The 25,195-nt window shown below is 38.9% G+C and overlaps 1 protein-coding gene across 11 annotated transcripts in view; it reads left to right on the forward strand.

The window, feature by feature from the left end:
• Positions 1-25,195, forward strand: part of BCAS3 (BCAS3 microtubule associated cell migration factor) — a 372,048-nt gene that overhangs the window by 97,912 nt on the left and 248,941 nt on the right. For all 11 annotated transcript variants that reach the window (XM_033004736.2, XM_033004738.2, XM_033004743.2 and 8 more), the window contains exons 14-15: positions 11,689-11,822; positions 23,136-23,400. In XM_033004736.2, the coding sequence (XP_032860627.1) occupies positions 11,689-11,822; positions 23,136-23,400 (399 nt within the window). The remainder of the gene's footprint in view (positions 1-11,688; positions 11,823-23,135; positions 23,401-25,195) is intronic.

Raw genomic sequence — 25,195 nt, forward strand, 5'->3', positions numbered from 1 at the left:
GGAGTCAGTGGCGGTGAGGCAAGAAGAGAATGTGCTTTATAAAACTGAGAAATCTCCGCGCTTTCTGGCTGCTGGATTCATGCAGCAGTTCTGTAAGTGGGTGTTAGGGTGAATAACCTCGGTGTCTGAAGTAAAATCCCCCGCCTCCAGTTGAACTCTGGTAGCATTTTTCCAGGCAGTACGCTGTGTTTCTGCCAGGTTGCTGAGATACTTATTTCTCAGCCCTTATAGAAATTCGAGACAGTTAATTTTTGTTCTTAAAGCTGGCACCATTCCTTACGAACATTTAGAGGGATGCCAGCTATCCACTGTGGCGACTAATCACACGGCTGTATTTCCTTTGATTTTATGTATTCTTCGAAACCATTGAATGGGGATAGTCTTACACAAGGGAGAGAACAACTTCTGGCTTATCCTGAGAAACAGAACCAGTCTATCCTTTGGTGAAGATAAACTATATAAATCAGACCTTCACAGGAATAACATACTTATCTGTTGTTTTTAACCTTTACACAGAAGGGTGCTTTACAAGCTTCATGCTGATTGCTGTAATGCTCTTTGGTCACAAGGTCTTAAGGACGCATATGTGTGAATAAGTGGAACGTGAAAACATGCATATATGTAATTTTCACAATTTATAGACAAAGTAACGCATAGAGGAGTTAGCCCTAAATTGTAGGTATGTCCACTAATTCTGGGAGTCTTGATATTCAAATATCAGGTTTTGTTTTGGAGGATGCTAGGACATCTATTACTGTTCTGTCCACCAGCACTCTTCTTCCTTCATAGTTCCACTTTCTATAGAAGCCTCAAGTTATACAGATTAATGGAGTGAATAATTTTACAAATTAGGCTGAGCTGCTGAGGCAAGCAGAACGGGCAATTGTGCTTACGTCTTAATTTTTCACCCGTGGTAAATGGCAGTGCAGAATCTGAACTGGTCATCGCCTCCTGCTCTCCGTGCGGGGTTTCTAACGTCCGTGCTGCCCAGGTTTGCAGAGGAGGTGGGCCGGGGGCTGGGGTTCTGGCAGCCCGCCGTTCAGATGCCCGGGCCTTCCCCTTTCTCCCTTCTGTGGTGCATTTGGCACAGCCTTTGACAGGAATTCCTGCAAAAAGTCATAGTTGCACAGTAACTGTGATAGAACAAGCCAGTAACTTATTACAGGACTGCAGGAGCTCCCAGTTTCAGGCTTTTACTTTTGCTGTTGAGCTGGGACTTGGACCATAGCGTTAAACTCTGCTGATGAGCAGCAGAGCTATCATTTGCTCTTATTCCTCGTTACTGGGAGCATACATACAAATGGATCTATTGCTGGTATTTGTTTCGGAAATCTGCTTAAGAGTAGAAGTTTGCACATCTATTTGAAGTTTGTTTCAATCTTATTCGTTACCGTAGCTACAAGGTTTGTGCCGTATTTCTCAGTCAGGCTGGGGAGAGAAGGCTTCATTGCCAAGAGCTGTATCTACAAAAAATCCAGTAGGTGGCTGTGGGTAGCCAGAAAAGATGAGAATTATCCCGTATTTGAATTTTTTTAGAGGTTGTGCTTCAATTGCCAATTTGTTAAGGCAAGTAACTAGACTTACAGCCTCTGAAAAGGACATTTTGTTACAAAAGCTTAGTGGTGGTCTTCTCTTGGGACAGTGTTTTTCAAAAAAAGCTTTTCTCTACACGTCTTAAATGTAGACATAGAAGTGTTTGCCAGCTGCAGGATTCTGTCAGGGCTTCTTACCATTTTGGAGGAGCAACAGATGCAATATTTGTCAGTACAAGCCCTTAAACTGAAAACAACAGTAATTAGGTAAAACATTACTGTAGCTGTAGCTAAGTGCGCCTTCAATTTGGCAATAGCACCACTTTTAAATCGGTGGGATGGGGGACGTACATTCTAATATATGTAAGTAATATGTCTGACATGTATTGTGTAGTGAAGTGTAAATTCATACAGCTACCTTGCAAGTTCAGAATGGGATGCGCTCTTGGACCAAGACAGCTTCCACATAAGGCAGGAAAGATACAGGATGTAAGACTCAATCCCGACGGAGTTAAGGGCAAGGTGGCAAGAAAGATTCCGAAGAAAGAGGTTTAGAGGAAGAAAGGAGTTTGCAGTGAACAAGAAGTGGGAGACTTTTCAAGCTGTGGTAGTTGACTGAATGAATGCTGGCATAATTCCAGCAGTGCAAGGCAGAGGGGATAAAAGAGAAGTTTCCAAACAGTATAGAAAACAAAAATCAGAAATCAAAGCTATGGGTGCGACTTCAGTTTATTAGAAGAAGACAGTTAAAAAGAAGGGTATGTTGCAAATGAACTGTAAGGACTTCAAAATTTTTTAGCATTGGGTATTAAAAGCTAATTTTAGGAAAACTGAAGGGTTGAGCAGCTGTCACTCGCTCAAGGTCACACAGTAACTCAGGTCCAGAGAAGAATTATTACATAGGATCCGTGATCTCTAATCCATTACTGAAACCAATAAATGACATGTCAAATTCGGTTCGCTTTTGTACTTTTGATTTTGCTGTTTAATAATGATAATTTTAATGCCAAAGAGAGAAGCTTTTTAAATAAGATACTCAGTTAGTAAATAGATTAAAAATGGTGCTGTTTTGTAAATATCTTGGGTTTTTTTCTCTTAAATGTGGTAAATAAATAATCTGCTTTCCAGAAGTGTTACTCCTGCCAGCTTAGCAGCTGAGAGCTGTGAACTACAACACATCTAAAATTTTAAATAATTATGCTTCCTTGGCTACAAAAGAGCTTTTCCATCCATTAATAACGTGAAAATTAATGTTGGACCAGCAGTAAAACAGATTAAACTGTATACCCCTTTGGATGCCTGACTGCACCTTTAACGGACCTGAAATTCCCCTGATTATTTAAATGCTCTATATTGAAATGTGATGGTGGCCTTGAGTTAATAGTTAAAGAGGTTTAAATTGGAATGTCTCTGCACAAGTTTTTCCCATTGATCAGAGCAAGTGGGCAGAAAAATACCTGATTTGATTGTTGGGAAGCATTGACGGCGCCTCACAGATTAACAGAAATTTTTTTCCTTTTTTTTTTTTTTTTTCATACCTAGGGTGTGCAATCAGGTTTTTTTAAACATGTAGATTAGTTGAGGTTTGGAGATATCTTTTATAGTGGTAAGTGCTGTATAAGTTAATTTATTGCAGTACTGTAATGGCTGCAACCAGCACCTCATCTGTGCTTGGACTTTTATAATGAGTGCAACTTTCTTCTCAAGTTTGCAAGATCAGTCTCCTTCTGGAACATCAACTTTCTGGATGTGTCATCTAGAGTAAAATGAGCTGTAATTATTTAATGAGAGAATAATTCTTTGTTTTTTCTCTATTTATTTTGACTTTTGTTTTTCAACTTGAATTACCGCCTTTGAAGACAAATGTATTAAAATTAAGGTAGCGGCATCGTATTTGATGAATTGCAATTACAAAGATTGTGTCTCTATATCACATATGCTGGGCCAGAAGGTGAGAAATAATTTATGATCTATAGCTTGCTAGCATTGCTTTATGGTTTGCTTGTGAAGGAAAAATATCAGCAGTGGAATTTTTTAGCAGCAAAAATGTAAATAAGAGGACTTTGCAGGGAGAAGAAAATCTAGTCTGTTTTAACACAAAGTACACTTTGAATGACGGCAGTTTGTCTCCTCATTGTGATTAGCCAGGTTGACATCAGTGAGAATGTTCTTTTCATGAAATAATTTTAATGGTGTTTTCTTCTGTACTTTCTAATTGCATTTGTGTCCATTCTCCTTCCTTTTTTTTTGTTTTTTTTCTTCTTCTTAAATGCCTCCCTGCAGAAAACTGATTTTCATTTTATAGAAATACTTGGCTAAGTCTAGAGCATTTGCTACCTGAAGGTGGGAGACTTTAAGATACACTGAAAACTTAGGAAATTCTTGATAATTTAAATTCTCTGTTAAATAACCACTACCTTTCAGATAGCTATGATTTAGTTAAGTATTGTTTAAAAGCAGTCTTAAATAAAATCACTCTTTGTTTTCTGTGAGTTAAACCCTGGAAGCACCTTGAACAGGATCTTGAATCTGAGCAGAAATACGTATGAAATCCTGTCATCGGTGTTATACAGCACCATGTCGTTTAGGTGGAAGAAATATGTTCAAAAGGGGGCCAGTATAGTGATTTGCAGTGCATTAATTCTCCTTTTTTTAAATTTCAGAAATGTATGATTATCAGTAACTTAAATCCATTGCTACTTAACTTTTTAGAAAACTTCCAGATTTGTATCTTTTTCTAATCTAAGTGTTTAACCTATTATCTCCCAAGAAATTTATTCCCAAATTAGGATTAAATAGTAGTTAGTGGCAGAAGTTCCTAGCAGATTTGAATAGAACCCATTTCCTCTCTTGAAGATCTGATATTCGAGGAGGGGGAGAAGATAGGAAATGTTTCTCTGTCATCATCAAATTGATGTCTTCATGCAAATAAGGTGCTGTACTGCTGGAGAAGCGTGATTAAATCATTATGCTTCAGCACCTACCTTTTGCTGCAGTCGGAAGTCATATATAAATAATTGATTTCCATCTATGAACCATTTATAAGCTTTTTTCATTGCTACCAAAAAGTCTTGCATCGCTAAGAGGCCTTGAGGAGGATGGCCTTAGGCCTCCTATCTCTTTTGGTGTGTCCTGTTGCCGTAATTTTTCTAACAATTTTAGTGATTTTTTTGTAGTCTATTGTTCCTTTCTTCTAAGAGAAAGGAAGTATTAGGGTCGTAGTTTCTTTAAGCACTAAAAATGGTCAATTGTCCTAATCTAAGGTTATCCGTAGTTGCCTTCTACACTGCTGCAGAAAACGACACAGTTTATTGAAGGACGACTATTTATTCACCTTTTTCTGATCATGTTTTCACAGAAATTTTACTCACCTTTTTATAGAAATCTTACATTTTGTTAAAATTTGTCAAATTTGCAGGTAAATAGGGTGAGCTTTAATATTATGCTGAATATATTGAAGAAACATGCGGGCACACTTGTAAATGTTGATTTGTTGGGTATCACTATTGTTGAATATACTCTGTTTTGATACATGATAGATTTATAATTCTAAAATACTTTGCAATTATTATCTAAACAGTCATTTTGCACAGCAGGCATTGTTAACGAATTATTAAATTCCTTTCATATTAAAGATGTACAACTGTATAAAAAGGGCGAAGTTATTTCATATCTTGAGGTTAGTGGCAAAAGCTTTGTAGACTTCAGGGAGGTCAGGATCTTACCCTCTGTAACATTTACTTTGTTGTTAATCCAATGAAAAGAGAAAAACATGATAATATGTTTCAGCAGTAAAAATGTTTACTGCAATCTGCAACTAACAAACCCCAAAACACTAACGGAATGGTAGTGGCTATGGATTTGTATCTCTTCTGGAGGAATTACAAGCAGGGTTAAAAGAAAAGGGAGTCTGTTCCCTTTGATCTGTTGCCCTCATTTACTCAGCGGCCCTCAGTGTGTGTCCTTTAGTTTTGGGAGGGAGAAAGCCATCCTGATAAAGTTTTAGTATTTATTGGGCCATCAGCTGTAGTCAGTTAGTGTTTGAGACTGGTGAATAGTTTTTCAGTATATAAAGCATACCGCTGAGCCATCTGTTGGGCATGGTCAATGTCTGGCAGTTTCCATGCATCCCCCCCAAGCTCCAAATATTCACATTAAATATCTAATTGTCCTTAGTGTGTCACAGTGCACAGAGATCTCCAGAGTACCGTCACAGATAATTATTTATTCACAAGATAATTTTAATAGTTATTTTTCAGTATTTCGGGTATCTTTATGTACTTGTGTTTATTTTATCATGAATTTTGTTGTTAAATTCCTATTTTCCTTATTTAATTAAGTTTTTTTGACACCAAATTTTGTAACTGTGGCTTATGTGCTGCACTTGGAAGTATACATGGTCTTAGTAGCACTAATATTTGATGGTATTTTGTCTAGCATCAGAGAGGAGTTAAGTGAATATAAATAAAGCTGCCATTCATAGGTCAGGTCATATGTGTCATAAAACCATGGACCATATAAACTTTGTCACATCTTAACAAGATATGTATGTGTCTGCCTTTGCAAGAGAGCTGCAGTGGAGGAGAAATCTGGACAATGAGCGTGCAGAAAGTAGGAATGCCGAGCGAAACGCGTATGGACTGAATCAGGAGCGACTGGAAGTCAGTGCGGTTCTGCTGCGCGCTCTGATCCTGTAATTTGAAAACCTACCAAGCGTAATATTAACGTTGCATGGTATCTATGCTCATATTTAAAAAATAAAATCTGAGTTGTTGGTATTTTTTTATCCCCGTTCGTGTAACTAGTGTATTTGTGCAGTGGCTCTCCAGGTCTCTGCATGGCTATGCGTGCATGGAAATGTAAGAGCTGCATTCCTAAATTAAGTATATCCGTGAATATACATTTCCTCCATGCAGATGTATGTCTGCTTTCCTAACATTTGTGCCCTTGGTGTTTTTAAAACAAATCCAAAACAGCTTGAACGTGTTGAGTTCTTCAGTGTGTAATTACAGAATGACATTGTTTCGGAAGGCGGAAAAAACCTTCTGTTACTCTGAAAGATGGCATTATTTAAAGAGAAGTTACTCATGAAACTTAAACCCAAGGTGAAATTGCGTGTACTTCATTTGTATGCATATAGTAAACAACTATGCAATTAGATAGGTGTTATAAATAGGATGTGGTGGGGATGCTTAGGCTGCTCAGGTTTCCTAGATTTTATAGCAAGTACCCAACCGAGATTTGCTGCTCTCTAATTTTGCCGTTTGGGCTAACCAGCTGACGCCTAGTTGAAAAGAGTTATGTTCCTACAAGGCCACAGAAGCCTTAGTATTCCGTCTCCGTCTCCTTCGGATTGCGGAGAACTCTGTGTACCATCAGCAACTCCAATCCCACCCTTTAGGCCAACCCTCATCTATCAAACCCGGGCTGAGAGCGAGCGAGAGGAAGCTCCCAGATAAACATACAGCAGCGCCTAAACTCCTAATCACTCTGGGCTTCCGCTTCCAGGCCCTATAATTAGAAGTCCTTCTTTTCCTTGTATTCCCAGTTGACGCAAATGCTTTTTGTGGCTTGGCACCTCATTTAGGGCGTGGGCTTAGTTTATGGCCAGGCCAGAGTCTGGTTTAGTCTTCTGATACTGCATAAATAGCTCTTAACCCACAGTCTACATCTGTACTAGTTTTTCCTTTTATGCATATATTCTCTGTATTTTTTAACGTTTCTATCCTGAAAGAAGCTTGTTGTTTCCCCAACAGAATGCATCAAAAGTAGAAAGCTGTAAATTAGGGCAAACGTATCTGTCAGGTTAAACAAAGCTTCGGTAATTTTTTGCCATCTCTGTTCCTTTTAAACTGGATTTTAATTGTCTCTGTGGATTTGAAAAGCCACACAGTGAAACAGTCATTAGTTTAATCGAGCTGCGCCCCTCGTATTCTGGATAAGCAAAATCAGAATTTTTGCAGTGAGATACATGCTAAGTAATATCTGCTTTACACATAAATTTCCACTGGGTTCTGTGTATGCAAGACTCGCAGTTGATTTCAGATGTTAGCTGTTAAACAGGGATTAATGCCAGTTTGAAAAATAAGCAGGAAATCCTTGAGAATTATTCACTTTTCATCTATGATTATTCATACATAAAGTACATCATAAGAGAAAACATTTTGGACTGAACTTATGACAGCTTTAACCCATATTTCCGTCTAAACAACTTTTTGGGAAAACTGTCACAAGGTCTTTCAGAAAGCTGAAGTTTCCTGCGTTTGAAAGTGAAAGTGAAGTAACGACCAAGAGTCAAGTTCATGTTTCTCTGCTGGGATTCGGTATTTCTGCTGGGGTGGTGCAGCGGCCTTGTGTTGCAGGGAGATGGAGAGAGACACGAAATGGCTGAGCCGTCATAATTGAAAACTGTGATTCCTCAGTGTGAAGTAATGAGAGCTGGAAAATACCACACCAAAACCCAAGTCAAATGTTCTAAAACATCAGTGATTTATTGTTTGAATAACAGTAGTAAGATATTTCAAAATGCTGTTTTATAAATACACGTTCTTTCACATCTGCGGTATTGTGCTTGGGACCTCTGTGTTGATACAAGTTCTGCAAGTATATATTTGTATTTCAAATGCAAATGTGAGTACGAAAGGTCCTCCTTTAACTTACTGAAAAATAGTCGCTAATATAAGCGAAGGGCCTGTTTTTCCTCGGCTTTCATCTAATAAAATGCATTTAGTCCAAACAGTGACAGACATCAGGATTTTAGATTAGGCACGCAAAATTGCCAAATCAGATACCACCCATCTTTCTATTTTTAATCCAATTCCTTTCCACCCACAAATGTATTATCTTTCACCTCTGTGCTCCTCCAAGTTAGCAAAACCAGAAAAAAACCCCAAACCCAAAAAACACAAAAGCCGAAGGCAACGCACATTAATATGGAACCAAGAACTCTGTGCATCATATGGAACCGATCAGACCTGCAGATAGGCCAGCACATTGCACGGCTCCGTTTGCTCCGGTACGGTGTGTGTCATCAAAAGAGCAAACAGGTAACACCGGATGCTTTATGGATTTTGGGGGATGTATGTTGTGGCGTAGGGCCACGGAGTGAGCTCTCTAGCGATGGGTTAAGGAGAGATCACAGGTCTGGGAAGAAATCTTTGTGAGGAAAAGGGCAGAATTAGATCACGTCTGCGTGCTGTGGGGTTTATTGCACCGTCCGCAGACACCTGCATTTCTAGCCAATATTGGAAAGGAGATACTGGTTAGCTAAACAACCGATAGATTTGATGGACAACGCAGTATGGTAATTCCTGTGTTTTCACTGGCTCGTGATTATTCTGCAGCTTTCTGTCTCCGGCTTCCAGACAGATTTTTGGCTCGTTTAAAGTTTTTTTTTTTTACGATCTTCATTGCACTGTGCCATGTGATGGGATACACATGAAGAATGCTGTGCTCAGATCTCTCTGGGTGCACTCAGCTCTGCGTATGTATTTATAAAAGACTTCTAGCACTTTGGGGGAAGAAAAAAAAAAAAAAAATCTGGGTTTGCTGAGGCCGTCTGTTCACTATTGAGAGAAGCCTTGTGTGTTCATCTCTTCCAGCTTCCCCTTCTCCAAAGGTCTTTTCCATCTGGAATAAGAGCTCTCAAAAAGACCAAAAGCACACTCTCTTTCTAGATAAAGCTATCTAATGCATGAAGAGAGGCAAACATGGGAATATAGAAAATAAATTCTTACTGTGTTGAGTTAGCTCTTTTGGAATATCCTTGCTCTGGTAACAGTGGCAGCCTGATTCTACATGCAAACCCCTCTTTGCTTCCATGTTTCTCCACTGGAAACGCTATATATTATTGAGGACCGCACACTTCACTAGAAGGGAAGTGTACTTTGTGATGTTTCTGAACAGAATTAATGCAAATTGTGTGCATAATCCCACACTAAAGACTTGGCTGACTTGCACTTGAGCAACTTTAGCTGTATTTCCTATCAACACAGTCACTACAAATCAAGGAAATTGCCAGTTAAGCCAACATTAACATCCAGACCAACCTCAACTCACATGCTTTACCGCCCAAACATAATACCCAAATGCACTCGTGGATTTCTTAGCTCCATAACAAACTCTCTTTCATTTCTAACACTCGGAATCGAGGTAACAGCCTGTAACAGTAAAAGTATGTCTGCTGGAGGGAATCTTGCTGAGGTCAGATGTAAGATTTTGCATTTGTGTGATTTTGAGGAAATGGCTGTGCGCAGCGTGGGTGGCCTCCTGCTCTGTCCAAGCCCTACCAGCATCAGTGGTCAAGCTGAGAAGGAAACTCACGGGCAATTTTGTCTCTGAACACAATTCGGATTTCTCTCCGATTTTGTACCTTACTGCTGGTGGGCTTCATAGCCTTGAAGGTATTTGTTTACCTTCACAAGATCTTCATTTCGTAAGAGTTTTGGTCAAGAGAAACGGAGGCAGGCACCTGTTCGTGCTCAGGCGAAGGCTGCGGCGATGCTGGGTTGTCCCGTTCGGAGGCTGCAGGACGGGGCTGTTCCTCCCGTGAGCACAGACGTGCTCACAAACCTGCTTCGGCCTCGGAGGAGGAGGAGGCACAGCGGAGTGACGCTGGGCCCGGGAGGTCAAGGCTTCGGCTGCTGAAATTCTTCTATTTGTGATTAAGGAAAGGGGGGTTCCAGGATTGCTAAGGAAACGCTCAGGATACCTGTCTAGTGATGTTGTAACGATGATTCAGTAGGAAAGTTAATTAAATTTAATCTTTACTGGGAGAGTGTTACTCTGCTGCTCAGTACACAAGAAGGTTGGGGTTTTTTTCCAGTTTAAAGTATCGAAAGTGGCATATGATGTAGAACTTCAGTGGCAGTGTGTGAGAGCTTTCAAACTTGCACTGTATATATTTTTTTAGCAGCAGTGAGCAGAAGAGGGAAAGGTGAATCCTGGAGCCATGTGTAAATAAACTGAGAAGGCAAACGCTCTTTTATGACAGAAATAAGATAATCGTTTATCCTTCCAGCAGGTGTCATGAAAAATGTGGAAACCTGTATTCTTTTCCGGAAGAATAAAAGATTTCAGTTATGCTTTATGTGGAGAATCAACACAGCGGAGTTATGTGGAAATTCCTCGTTTTCTTTAATAGATGGGTACCTTGAAAATTGTTTAGAAGGCACTTCGATGTCACTGTTAAACTGCTAAAATCACTTTGTACTTGATCTTAATTCAATGTCAGAGGATTACTTTGGTTGATAACTTCTTAAATTTCATTAATAAGCATGGTAATATGCATGTTTTTATACAGAAAAATAAATCTGAAGTCTGTTTACTAAATTCCTAAATTCTGCCCATGATGCTGTACTTATATGTAAAATAAATGCTTATTTTTTGGTATAAAAATTTAAACTTTTACAGTAAATTGACTTCAAATATGTTTGTAAATGTTTAAAAACTGGATTATAGACTGACACATAGTGGGAGAAAAAAATAAATAGCATATATAAGTTACTGTGATTCTGCTGATCTTCTAATTTAATCATTTCAGTACATCCATCAGTGACCTGTTTTCAATGAAGTTAGTACCTAATTTAATATTTCACTTGAAAGCTCTCAACTCTGATTTGCTGCCTTTCAAGCAATAAATCAGACAGTTTCTTCCATATACATTTATAAGAAAGATGCTTCTTCAGGATTGTTTTTGGTACGGGTTGTCTTGTCTGGGTTTTGATAATGTCTCTTCTTCAAAAAATTATTATTGTGAAAACATCAGTCTTTTTTTATACTGGCTCCTTCCCAGTGAAGAGCATTTTGGGGTTTCACTCTAATGTTCATCACTTCAGTGCTACATACTGGTCACACAAGTTCTCAACTTCAGTTACAATATTCTCACATTTTTCAGCTGTTTTTTATAGATTTGTATTGTAATACTTAAGTAGTAATACTGCTAATATGATTTCAGTTGAAGTTCTGATTCATTTTTATGAAGTGGATCCCTTTCAATTCCGTAGTTTTCTGCAACTGTCTTCTTTTGTTTTCAGGAAACAAAATGTAAGCCATGCTAGCTTTTTTAGATAGACATTCTTAAGCCTCTTATTTTGCAGTGATTAATCTCTTGTGCTTTTGTGTTTCTTTTTTCTTTTTCTTTTTTTTTTTTACCCAGGGATGTTGCTGGTCACTACTGACACGTTAGGCCATGATTTCCATGTTTTTCAAATACTGACACATCCTTGGTCATCATCACAAAGTGCCGTCCATCATTTGTATACACTTCACAGGGGAGAGACTGAAGCCAAAGTAAGTTAAACTATTTGCTGAAGAATAATCCCCGGACACCTTATACATTTTGTGTATGTTGGCACTTTAATGTTTGTTTCAGCACACAAAGAGCCTTTCTTATGTTATAGCCACAGAAAGGATAAGAGCACGGCGTTTAACCTGGACAATAATAAATTCTTGCCCTTTACAATGAGGTGCTGTCAGATTTATTCAGATATGACACTACCTCCAAAGAGCCCAGATTATTAGCTGTGTTTGTACTTAACCTTTTCTCATGTAACATGTTAAACATTTGTCTAGTGCCCGTGAAGCAACTGTCGGGGTTTGCTTGACTATGGTGGTAAAAGCCAAAGACAGACAGTTAAAGAGTTGAAAGGAAGAGTTAATCAAAAGGCTGTGATTAACTTTTATCAGCACCTTATCAAAGTGGGGGAATTGGTTGGGGACTGTGGTGATACATATTTAACTTCCCAGTTTAAAAATCCAACTTCTCAAGATGGAAGATTAAATTAGGTTATTAGCATAGGGTAAAAAAGTGTCTGCAATTATATTTCAAAAAAATGCTCAGTAACCTGATTTACTGATCAAGTGGAAGAAAGGGAGAGATCACTTCTGTTGGCATCACTGTGATAGAAGCAGTGCAGCGTGTTATGTGTGAATCCTTCACTGCAATGCTTTTAGGCATCAGGAGGGCCTCACCTGTGGAGCAGTGAGTAACTGTTGGAGAACCTGTTTTAAATACATAAATAAAAATGTCACCACAGGGTAAGAAATGAGTATTGCACTTGCTGATGCAATTACACACTGAAAGCACAGACTTGTGACAGTCTGGCAGATGTAAACTAGTGTGACAGAGAGGAGCCTCGGGCACTGTGATTATGACCCTGACACTGGAAGCTTGGATTATTGTAGTACCGTGATTATAGTTCCGTCAAACCATCTTTTTTCATGTGAGTTGTGCAGTTTCCCTTAAGTTTTTTGCCTTACCTTTGTAACAAGTAGAATCTGAAAGCTTTATTTAATGTAGTAGTGGTTGATAACGTTCCAGTCTGTGTGAACTTAAATTGCTGGTAGATTAAATACGCTAAAGCTTTGCTGCTGCCATTCTGGAAAAGTGTAATTACTACTGTTGGCAATGGTTTACCATAGGAAGGAATAACCAGTCTGGAACGTGAGAGAAAATTAGGAAAAACCGTCCATAGGGGATAATATATGTAGTACTTAAAAGTAATTTTTATAAATAATATAAAGAGCCTTGAGATCTGTGTCTTACAGAGATACATATACTGTCACCTCTTTGAGCATGCACTATAATGTGTTTAATGCTTTATTTTTGTCCTGCTTTCATAAAAAAAATGGGAAATCCTATAATCAGTATCAAAAACCAAAGCACAGGACTCCAGTCACTAGAAACAAAGATGTTCTTCTCCTTTTTACAGTTGATAGATTTATTTTTAAGGTATACATTGGAAACCAAACATAACATGTTGTAGAGAGTAAACCTTTATTGATAGATGCTTTTTGGGATATAGTATTAGCATCTCTGTGAAAGCATTGCATTAAAATTCTCAGAATCAACATAGTAAAGTTTTTTCCTAGTTTGCCACATAGTTTTCATTTGGGCTGTGAACAGTATAGCTTTTGGAATGATATAAAATAGAGAAAATTCTAACCAGTCTGAGGCATATTGGTGGATTTCACAACTCCCTCGATAATTAAGCTATCCAGTAACAATATTGCATTGGTACCTGTGATTCTCAATACACATCTGTCATTTAAAATATTCATATAATATGATGGATGGATTTACTTTTTCTTTTGGAATAACAGTACTTGTAGTTATTTAGTGAGAAGACTAGTATGTGGTGTTACTCTTTTGTTCCATAAACTTCATGTATGAATAGGATTAGACAAGAATTTTGGAGAATGTTCAATATAAAATTTTCAGTGCAGATATTCTTAGACACACACTGGAAGCCTCTGTACCTCCTTTCTCACTTAGAATAGTATTTATACATTTGCAACCAGACTTTTTTTCCCTCCCCCCCTGGTTTAAAGCTAACTGTGAATCAAGGCCGATGGTCTTAAAGGTCACCTTCTGTACTGGAGCTATAAAAAGTCCTAATTTGTGTTGATGGACATGAGTGATTATCAGTGTCAAAATCTGTTTAGCTAGTACCCATTATAAATTGTTTAAACACCATCATTATGCTCTTGATATAGGCAGTATTTTAAAGTCCATACTGAAATCATCTGCTTTCATACATGAGATTCTGGCCGATAGAGCTTCACCACACATTTCCCAAAATATCCTTCCTCCACAGTGTGATGCACGGTTTTTCATTTCTTGCTTTGTGATCCATTAGCGTGTTTCCTGCAAATGCTTACTACTGATATTACAAGAGCATTTAGTTCACGGACAAAGAACTGCTACATTGGTAATGTTTATAAAAGTTTCATGTACTCATCTGAGTGGCTGTGTCTCAGCTGCTGGACACACAGAAGTTCCCTGTACAGGATCGCTGCTTCTGCACAAATTGACTGTACGTGGAGTACACTCTAAGACCAATTTTTCCAAGAAGTGTTGGATCTGCAAGGTATCCTTTGTGTAATATGTGGCATACCACTTTTGCTCTGGCAGCAGAAATTTGGGAACTATATATATGTCAGTGTTCCAAATATTGACAGCTATATCTGGTGTTACAGCAATGTTTGAGTTGTAATTTCACCCAGTTTGGAATATCAGCCCTGGAATATCCCCTTTTGCAGGGCTGCAGAATTCCCAGCCTCTGTTTTACCTTGCCTTTAGTGGTTGGAGGGCAAACCAGTAGCTTGGTATTTCTCAGCTGTCTCCTGAGAGAAGGTGACAGCCAGACCACTCTGTCATTTGTATACAGAAGCATCTTAAGTGGATTAAGTTGCATGCTTAATGTATATTAAAGAAAAAGAAGCAAGTGTTGTGATTTAATAATGGTGTTTTCTGATCGATTTACTGCAATCAAGCAGTGTCTAAGTCACCCACATGTCCTTCTACTGAGTCAGACATATTGGCTGTACGGTTACTTTGACTTAATACGACTAAATAATACATGCTCCATCATGCATTAATTTTCCTAAATTCCAGACAAATTCTGGTTTGGTTTGGGTTTGAGAAATTTCAACCCGAGAGACCGTTTCTACCATTTCCTGACCATTGCTGAAATACAGAGACTGGTTGGAAAGACATCTGTAGGGTTTTTGTCTCCTTTCGTGGACATCAGGAGCTTGTCCTTAGCCAAAGCAGAATTTGCACTAAGCGTTTGCAGTGAGCTGGCCACTCCAACGAGACAGAGCCGCTGACACCATACTGTTAATGAATGGGATAAAATAGAGCCTTTGTGCTTTGATTTTTATGAAAGGAAAAATGAAAATTGATTTTAATACAGAATGTTGTGTTTGCATTGGCAGTCTATCCTGATAGCTATAATCACGCTTTTTGTAACATTTCTGCTGGATGGAGGAGCAAGGGATGAGGCTGTTACAAGTTCCTCCCCAAGATAAGCTTTCCTGGTACTGAAACATTGCTCACAGCAGATTGCGCTGGTATTCCATATTTATTCAATGTACGTACAGTGATATGCACTTTCTGAACAACTGACAGTCATTTTTCCCTGGAGCTGTGTCCAAAGGCACCTGCTAGCCATCCGCCGGGCGTTTTGGTTAGTGATCTTCTTCTGAGGGCTGTCTGCCCTGCCACTCTGCCTGGTGTTGGCTTGAGACGTAGGTACTGTGCTTGGTAAGGTGGGGGTTTTGAGCTTGCGTTCCCCTGGAGACAGAATTAAGGGTAAGTAACAGTGTTCTCCTTCTCTTTCTGCATGCTTTGAACAATCAAACAGAGCGTTACTGAGTTCTGCAGCATTGTTTTTACAAGTCTGTGTTGTATTTGCTGACTTTGAGCAGCAAATACAGGACAAAGCCTTATCTGCTGCATAAAACATTGAGTCAGGACTGTGAAGATCACTCAGTTCCTAACAAAGCCACTGACATCTTTTGTGTGACTCAGATGAAGATAGGTTAAGATGGAAAGTGGACCTTTGTATCGTGAGGGGATTGTGAGGACAGTGGCCATGAAAGAATACGAAGTGCTCAGATACTTTATTGGTTCAAGTGATGTGAGTCCCAGGGTCACAACACACAAAGTTACTTTTCTGCAAAGACAGACAAAAGTCACCGTTTCAGTTACATTGGATTAATACCCTTTAGTCTTTAGCTGCCACTTAAGCTTTAGAATTATATTTTTTAACTTAAGAGAACAAAACCCAATATGTTTGATGCACTGTGTTGCATCATGAAGGTTCATTGCAAGCGCTGGTTGTATTTAACCATACCAGAGAGAGAACTGAAGCTCTTGGAGAATCCATGCTTGCACAATTCGGCTGTAAGAGGGGAAAATGGGCATGTGCACATGGTGCACGTTTTGGTTAAGGATACATTTTCTTCTCCTACAGCTTCTGCATTGTGAGTTGACACTGACTGCACTCAAATTTTTACCCGAGAGCATTTCGGAAGGTTTTTAATAAAGGTATAGCATGTTCTGAACTGAGGAAGCTCATTTACTTGCAGATGAAAGTTAGACTGTCACCTGATGATCCTTTCTCTTTGATCTGAAATTGTAAACAGAAAAAAAAAAAAAAAAAGAATCCCTGAAAACAGTATTATCTCAACCTAGAACAAATAAACGTAATGATAGCATCAGTGGGCTGGTGGCCAGGGCCCTCTGTAATCTTTTACGCTGTCAGACTTTTGTTATTCTGACTCTCCAACTGCTGTTATAACTGACTTCAGTCAACATTGGTAAACAGAGAGAATGATAAAAACATTCCAGCATGGGCTGCCACAGAACATCTGCAATTTTACGCTTTTCTGGGGAATGCATGAATGTTTCTGTGACGTGATTTCATAGAGACTGTTCAAGGTTGTGTCACGTACTGTGTCCAGGTAGTGAAACATGGGAAGAGTTTACAAGCATTTGATGTAAACCTCCATGGTTAGCAGAAATCTCTTCTTATCTTCTGACATACTTATTTAGTTGCAATTATTGAAGTAGCCCCTGGAAGAGAGACTTTATTATTTCTAAGGAAGAATCTGGGGACAGTCTTGAAATAATAAAGATTGATTTAGGGAAGTTGTTCGGTCTTTGATGAAAGCAGACAGTAAGAAACTGCTTCAATTAGAAGTAGTTTAACTGTCTTGAGGAGACGGAGCTCTAAGCAGAGTGGCATTTGCAATTTCAGTTATTAATAGAGAGCAGCTACTCTGGCTGAAGGACCCTACATGAATGTCTCACTGTGCCCAGATTCTGCTGGTTTTTTTATACAAAACTGAAATCAGTTTTGACGACTCAGGGAGACAGAGTTGGGTCTGTGTGGGTCTGATAAATCATATTGAGTAGTCCATGATTTTATTATTTTTTCATTTGTGTTTGTTGCTACATCATTTCCTTAATTTTCTCAACCAAAAAAATTCAAATACAGGCCCATTTTCTAATTTATTTTGACCCTTACCTCCTCAATACTGCTGCTTTTTCTCGTTGTTTAATGATACTGGGTTTTTATTTCTGCCATCTCCCTGCACAGCATAATTAAATACTTAAGTCATGTCCTTTAAATAATGGTATGTTTTCTCTGTGACAGTGCATAGTGTGCATGAAACTGGGTTAAGTTCCTGTTGCAGTAATGGTGGTCATGCTTTATTGTTGTTTCACTTCACTATTGAAGTTTAGTTTAATGCAGCGAAATGCACAATAATATACACGCTGTTCCTGGTGTAACTTGCCACAACTGAAAACAGGACACTAGGAAAAAAAAAAAAGAAGAGCCCTAGGAAGATCAAAATGCATTTTAATAGTTGTTTCTTGTAATCGCTATGAAAATACATGGTTCAGTGTTGTGAGCTTTGTCTTCTAACGATTGCATTATGCACATGCATCGGGAGTGGATTTGCCTGGGGAGGTACTGTGATAGCCCAGTGAAGCTCCTTCTCTTTTCTAAGAAAATAAGTGATAGTATACATTTAAGTGTTGTGCAGCAAGTTAGTACAATATTAACCTTCCGAAGCCCTGAAATATAGAGGCTGGGTACAGGCTGTCAGTCATTCCCAGGAGTAGTGGTAAACAAGGTCACTGCCTGTCCCATGGGATTGCTTGTGTAATCAGCCGTACCTCTGACTATCCCATTTTAATCAACTGCTCTTAAAATAAGTTTTCTGTGTACTGCCGTCATTTCTGTTTTGTTTTCTTTCAGTTATGGCTGGAATGATTTTTAAAAAATTTATTTTGTGAATATGTTCTAATTAATACAGTGTTTCAAATTGGAGGGGCTGTGGGAATAAGGAAGGAATGATAGCAAAAACTTAGATAGATTTCCATTATATAAAATAGGTGGATATATGTCAGCTTCAAAGTCTTCGATTCAGATTATTTCCTCCAGATTTTCAGAATATCAGAAATAATTTTTTGATCTGTACAGTCTTGAAAGCTGATCTTCAGTGGAGCTGTTGACACATGTCATGTCCTTGTAGGGCTCCATATATTAAATTACCTTACTGTCTCACTCAAGTCAGACTGAACATGGCAGCTAAATTTTCATTCAGTTTTCTGGAGGATTTCACATCACAGTCTTCAAACCACAGGGAAATAGGGTAGTGGAAATTAAAAAGAAGCACAGAAGAGTAATTGAAGGAAAACAGGAGAAGACAGTGTAAGAGTGGAAAGAAGTAACGGAGGTTAGAAGTGAATGCTGTGATGGGAAGGGTTGCGAGAAACGAATGGTGAAGGTGAGAGAAATGACAAAACTGAAGGAAGCTACATGGTGGAGGACTCGTTGTATAATAGAAACGTATTGAAAGATTATTTTTTTTTTGTAGCACCTATTAAGAAAACCTTTCTCAGGCTGTTTCTTCCTTTCCATAGAAGACCTGGATTATTTCTTTCCAAGTTATGCTAAAGCCTTCCAGAATATCTGGAACATTGTTTAATTGTCTCTGATAGGAAAACAGTCATATTGTCCATGATTCTGAAAATATTAGTGATAATTTTGTGAGGGTACTGAATTTTCTGTTCAATGAAGTTACATCAATACGGAGCAGAGTCAGTAGTAGACGTTAATAGAAAAGGTGCAGCATGTCTGGGCAGCCAGAACCCCCTTTGGGTTTGACAAGTGATGATTAGGACCTGTGGAACAAGCTGAATAGTCTGTAAAATGTGGGCGGAATTGCTGCAGCCCCCCCGTGCACCGGGAGTCACAGAACACCTGGTTTAGACATGGGCGAATTGGAGGATGCGCGCTGTTATCCGTGTAGCATTCTGTGGTTGTCTTAAGTGCATTCCTCTGGGCTTGGGTGTTTCTAATGAGGACCTTGAAGTATCCAGGGATTTCACCGAGACTTTGGGATATGCAGGGTATGTAGCTTGAAGCGTAAGGAACCAAATTGCTCACAAACTAAGAGGAAGAAATGGTAGCAAAGCTAGGAGAAAGCACTGATGTTCCCACAGAAGTATTTAGTATTGCAATTTAAAATATCTTAAGGGTTCCCAAGTTAAAATCTTGGGTCTATAATTCCTTTTACTGGCCCAGACAGAAGAGGATAGATAAAATTTTGAAATACAGAGATGAGTATTAAATCTGATGATGACCTTGAGCTATGGAATAAACTTTGCATCGTGAGAGATCTAGTGTACTTTCTACTTTATTAACATATATCTGTAAACACTATGGGGTCTTGATTGATCTTTGGTATCTAAACATTACATCATAATTAACAACAAATCCAGAAATATATTATAAATACGTGAAATAATAGTACATTAACCTAAAAGATGGCAATAAATTGCAATGCTTAGCATAAACTTGAAAACCACTAATGGGCCACTGTGCAGTTTGTTTATACTATAAGCAGTCAAGAACTCTGTGTAATGTACAGTAACAGCGTGGTGGAGAACAGCAAGCCTGATGTGATAATTTATGTATTTTTTTCATGGACACACACAGCTGATTTTTTTTGAAGTCATTTCTGAGACTGCCACAGCGAGCATTCTCCTTTCAGCCGGGTCCAGTGCTTGCTTCCAGATCTGCTGGAGAGTTACAGACTCCTTTGCATTGCACAGAGGGACTTGTGCTGTTTAGATATGGACATATTTAACTCATGCCCTTGTATGAAATTGGAACTATTCTCTGAATTACCTCCTTGAACTGTCTGTGGTACTGCTACTCATCGTTCGTCTGTGAGGCCATTTTTGAGACTGGTAGGAGATAGGTAAAATTACTGCACGTGTAACGGGAGCTTCCAAAATGCTTTTTGTTGCTGCTGAGTGGGGTTTCATAGCTGTATTCCTATAAATCTGAACTCATTTCACACTCATCTGTCAACACTTTTTTTCTTGTTACTAATGAGTCTTAAAAACCTGTTTGTTCTCTGCCTCTGTGGTTTCAGCCATATTTTAAGTAGTCATGACCGTGATACCCACTCTCTAACTGCAGCGAGTGGTTGTGATCATTATTTTAAAGAGAGTGTTTTGGATTACGTTGTTCCAAACCTTCCCGAAGATCAAGAATACTTTTTTCTGTGTAATGTTTATGCTGAAAAAAAAAAAAAACATCCTGTAATGATTGCTTCCCAGTTTCTTGGTGTCCTGGGTGCCCAAACCACGACACTTGGCATGTCTTGTCATATGCCAGGGCTGTTGTATGTGTTTGCAAAACAACATAATCCTAAGGATGCAGACTCAAAACTGAGTATTAATATAGAAACATAGACATTTCTGTTATGCAGTACAGTGAGATACAATTTTTTTTCCTACTATCACCTCATAGAAATGTCCTCTAAAGATGCTCTACCAAATAAGATAAGAGAGGGTACGTGGCAGATGTGAGTGAAAGCAGTGATTTAAAGAGTTTAGCTCTGAAATCAGCTGAAGTGCAGGAGGGAAGAGATTGAAGAGGCCCAGGCGGCCTGGCTGTCCTGTAAATACAGCTCAAAGGGCTCAGTTCACAGGGAGATTTGTCAGGTCCCTTCCAGCTCACTGTTCTCGGGGGAGAACACTCTTCTGCAAGGAGCGTGGAACTCCAGAGCAAGACAGAAGAAACTTGTGTTGGAGGTAGAGAGTGAGTGAGCAGAGCAGCAAAGAGGAAGGAAGAGAAAAGCTGTATTCTTGAGGCTGGGACTTATCGGGAAGGGAATTTAAAGCTGGATCTAAAACGAATAGCAAATATCTGGAAAACAGTGATGTGTTCAGAGGGGCCACATCTAACAACAAACATGGCCATTCTTCCTGGTATTAGAAATTAGAAAACAGGGCCTTTGATAGGATTGGAGTTATATTCCAACAGCCTTAGTGATTTCATTATATTGGTGATCTTTCTGTCGTAACTGAGAATGACAATCTCTATACAGTTCTTATGTTTGAATTGGACTGGTAGAAGTTGCCTCTTTAAACAGCAAGTATCCAAATACTCTTGGTGCCACAGTGTTTCTCTGACTCCAGGGCTTTGGGGTTTCTTTTTTTGGCTCTTGTTAATCCCTGTGGGGTCTCTAATCCTTTCTGAGCAATCTATTAAGGTGAAACACTTTGTAGGCAAACTAGGAGCTCTAAGTGCTGTGACTTTATGCCAGTAATACCAGAATCACTGAAAGTGCTAAACCTGTCAGATTTTGGGGAGATTATTCAGCTGTATCATTAGCAGATCATTTGAGTATGTCACCATAATTGAAAAGAGCAGGTGTGTAGTGCTGTTTTTTAGTTTATCTATGTAATGTTGATGAAGCATTTTGTGTCCTGACAGTCTGTCAGCCAAATATCTTGTCACAAGTCACAAGACTTAAATCCTTTTTTTATCTCAAAGGCTTCAGGGCTCAGTTGGAAACTTACACTTTGATGAATACTTGCTGCTTTTGTCTGGAGTAGCTGGAGTGCATTTCTGGAATATTTGTCAAGATTTTATCAGTGTTTACTCCAGTTTGAGTACCTAGTGTATTGTAAAACTGGCTTCAGTGAAATCTTAAAGAATTTTATTTAGTTTATGCTGTTTAATAATATAATGAAAACTAATCCTTCGTCTATATGTTTGTTTGCTGTGCTAAATCCCACTTGCGTACGTGGTTCTTTTTAGCCAGCTTTTACCTTTAAAAACATTTTTGGAAGAATTGTTTTAGGGTTTTTTTCCTATGATAAATCATTTTAACCTAGACTACTTGTTTTCTTGAGTCATCTGCCAGTATGAGGTTGGAAACAAACTTTAATCTCTCTTTTAAAGCATTCCTTCAGGAACAAGAATTTGCTTTCCATCAAAGCCTTGTGTAAAGCACACTTAAAAGAGAATTAAATCCTTCTGGACTTTGTATCTGAGATCTATGTAAGGAGTAACTATAGTAGAAAATATTTAACTGTATTTTTCTATTTGCTTCAAGACTGACCATTTTAAGCTAAAATAAGACTTGTGTTTCTCAAGTAGTGGGTAAGTACTTGTCTGCATAAGAAGAAATCTAACTGAGGCCTTGGCTGGGACTTTAATAGCTGATTAATGAAGATTGTTATGTGTAAAATGGAGTGGGTTTATACAGAGAAATGGCCCAAGTTGTTCAGTTTCTTCTTCACAAAATTTTAAATCCAAAAAAGAGCATCGGTCCAGGAATACCTGGATGAATGGTAGTTCCACTAAGGGATACACTGACAGTAACAGGGTTGGAGACCATTATAGACAGCTTTTGAAAATACTAGCCATGGATTTTTGGTTTGTTAAGTTATGTAGGACATGGTATTTCTGTTGACTTAAAGTATAGTTCTGAGTGCCAGTATTTGTGAAAATCAGGCCCAGTGGTGAGATCTCTCTCTTCTTCTCATCCTTCCCTTTTCCCCTTTTTGGGTAATCTCTAAAAATTAAAGTAAACAAGCAAATAACAAAACATGTAATTGAAATGATTTACCAACTCTTTTTAGAATGAAATTCCATTTGAAAATTACATCAAGCTCTTGTGGCTTTCTGTAGTACTTTGCAGCATGGTTTGTTTTCATAAATTCAGGCCCGTTGAGAAGAAAAATCTCAGAATATTTTGAACGCACAAAATTTGTAACTGGGTGTGACAGTGCGGCTTATATTTAGAATATATACTGAATATATACTGAATACTAAGTTCATCAATATATATACAAAAGTTCAAGTTATTGCCTAAACTCAAGGGTTTTTAGTCACATTTCCAATGAAGATTTGTGTTTGTTTAAACCCTGATGGTCCGTTTCCTTTGTTAGATGTGTGTACGTCAGTGGCTACATTCCCATTTCACTCCTCTGTTTTCTAGGTACAGGATATCTCCTTCAGCCACGACTGTCGTTGGGTTGTGGTCAGCACGCTTCGTGGCACTTCCCATGTTTTCCCTATCAACCCTTACGGCGGCCAGCCCTGTGTTCGAACACACATGTCGCCCCGGGTGGTAAATCGCATGAGCCGGTTCCAGAAGAGTGCGGGGTTGGAAGAGATCGAGCAAGAGCTGACATCTAAGCAAGGAGGACGCTGTAGCCCTGTTCCAGGCCTCTCAAGCAGCCCGTCTGGCTCACCGCTCCATGGTAAATCCCTTTATGTCTTTTTTTTTTTTTTTTTTCCTTCCCCATACATTGTCAAGAAATTTTGCCCCATGTCCTCAAAGATGTTTCAGTACCTGCCGTGTAGCTGCCTGACTGGAAAAGATTTGGTTCCTAAATGTCTTTGGAGATGCTGGCCTAAAGATCTTCACAGTCTTCCAGCTTCACTGTTTCAGCAGTATGTGCTAACAGCCTGAACAACGGAAACATTGATTTTACTGGAAATCGCAGGAATTGATTTGGTTCATTCTATTTGCCCATGTAGCTTGTGCCACTGTAAAATGATTTTCATAAAATAAGGTGCTGCAGGTATTGTGCAAAAACACATAATGTATGCAGATATTATAGGAACGAGCCAAGGTATAAATACTTCAGAAAGATAGCTCTAGTTTTGCAGCTCACCTAAGTAAACTGTGCTATCACAGCTGTGTTAATAATTTCCATTCTAAACTGGAAGTTTTGGGGTCTTTAGGTTTCAACTTTTGTTTCCACCTAGCACATGGTCAGTAATCTGGTCTATATTCAAATGCAGTTGCCTAAAATTCTCATTGTTCATCAGCCTCGATGATCATGAAGCACATCTGGATATCCACAATAAATACTGTTTGAGGAGAAAGGTGGAAACTTAGGCCGTGTGAAGTTGATTTTTATCCACTTTTTTTTTTTTGTGTATGTATGTGTTAGCAATGTAACAAAGTACAAAGGAAAACTGTAAGAATTGATCTGTACATCCTATGCCTGTGGTGGACGTGCTTTGGAGAAACTAGAAGGCTGTGAAGGGGAGCCTCTAAAAAGGGTTCAAAAATCATCATTGTCCCAGGCTTCTTCAGTTCGTCTGTGCCGTTCTTTTTGCCCTTCTCTTTCATGAGGTCAGTACTAGAAGCTGCTTTGTTTGGATTCAGGATTTGCTGCATCCTTGCCCCTCCTTCCTGTTAAGAGTAAGTCACAGCTTCCATTGAAGTGCAAGTTTAAATAGCGGTTTGGTACAGGCAGCCACCCTTTTCCACTCGGAGAGTATTAAAAATGGCAAAGAACACTCCCTCTTCCCTAATCGTGAGTAGGATTAGAAGTGCTAGTGAAAGCCTAGCTATGTGCTGTCACAGGCAACATCTTTGCTGCTATAGAGAGAACTTCTGTGGAATTTCTGAATCAAAGAAACATTTTTATAACTTGTTGATTATTAAGGAGACCAGACTTGACTCAGAAGCAGCGTCTGTGCTTTCTCCTTTCTTTGGAGTTTCCTAAACAAAGTTTTCTGATAGCTGCTCTGGTGCCGTGCTCTTCTGCCTAGAGCCACTGGAAGGCACCCAAAACGTGATCTGTAGCTTCCTCCTCCTCAGAGACGTTTGTGTATCTACCATTTTACTTTCTCTCTCATCGTTTTACAGCCGCTCAGCATGTCAGGCCTGAAACGGGCTGGGGAGTGCTGGAAAGGTTTCCTACAGCACATCCAGTCCCTTTTAACTGTTGACATCACGTAGAGGAGAGGAAGGGAACTATCAATCTGTGCAGCTTTCATCCAACCAATTCTGTGTTCTGTCGAGAGAAATTGCAGTAAGTTGTTGCCTTTACAGTACTCTTAGGTACATCTGAAGCTGTGAATAGTTTTGACATGATATTGTTTTTTTTTTTTTCTTAAGAAGAAACAGCAGTTTCATTTGCTCTAGGATCCTCAGTGGTAGACAGATTTTCCAGGTGGGAGAAAGACATGAGTGGACGAGTTACAGAGAGAAAGGGAGCAGCATTTATGGGAGTGTCTCAAGAGTTTTAAGGCTTCAAT

Source organism: Tyto alba, unplaced genomic scaffold (genome assembly GCF_018691265.1).
Source record: "Tyto alba isolate M040663 unplaced genomic scaffold, T.alba_DEE_v4.0 Super-Scaffold_19, whole genome shotgun sequence".
Lineage (NCBI taxonomy): Eukaryota > Metazoa > Chordata > Aves > Strigiformes > Tytonidae > Tyto > Tyto alba.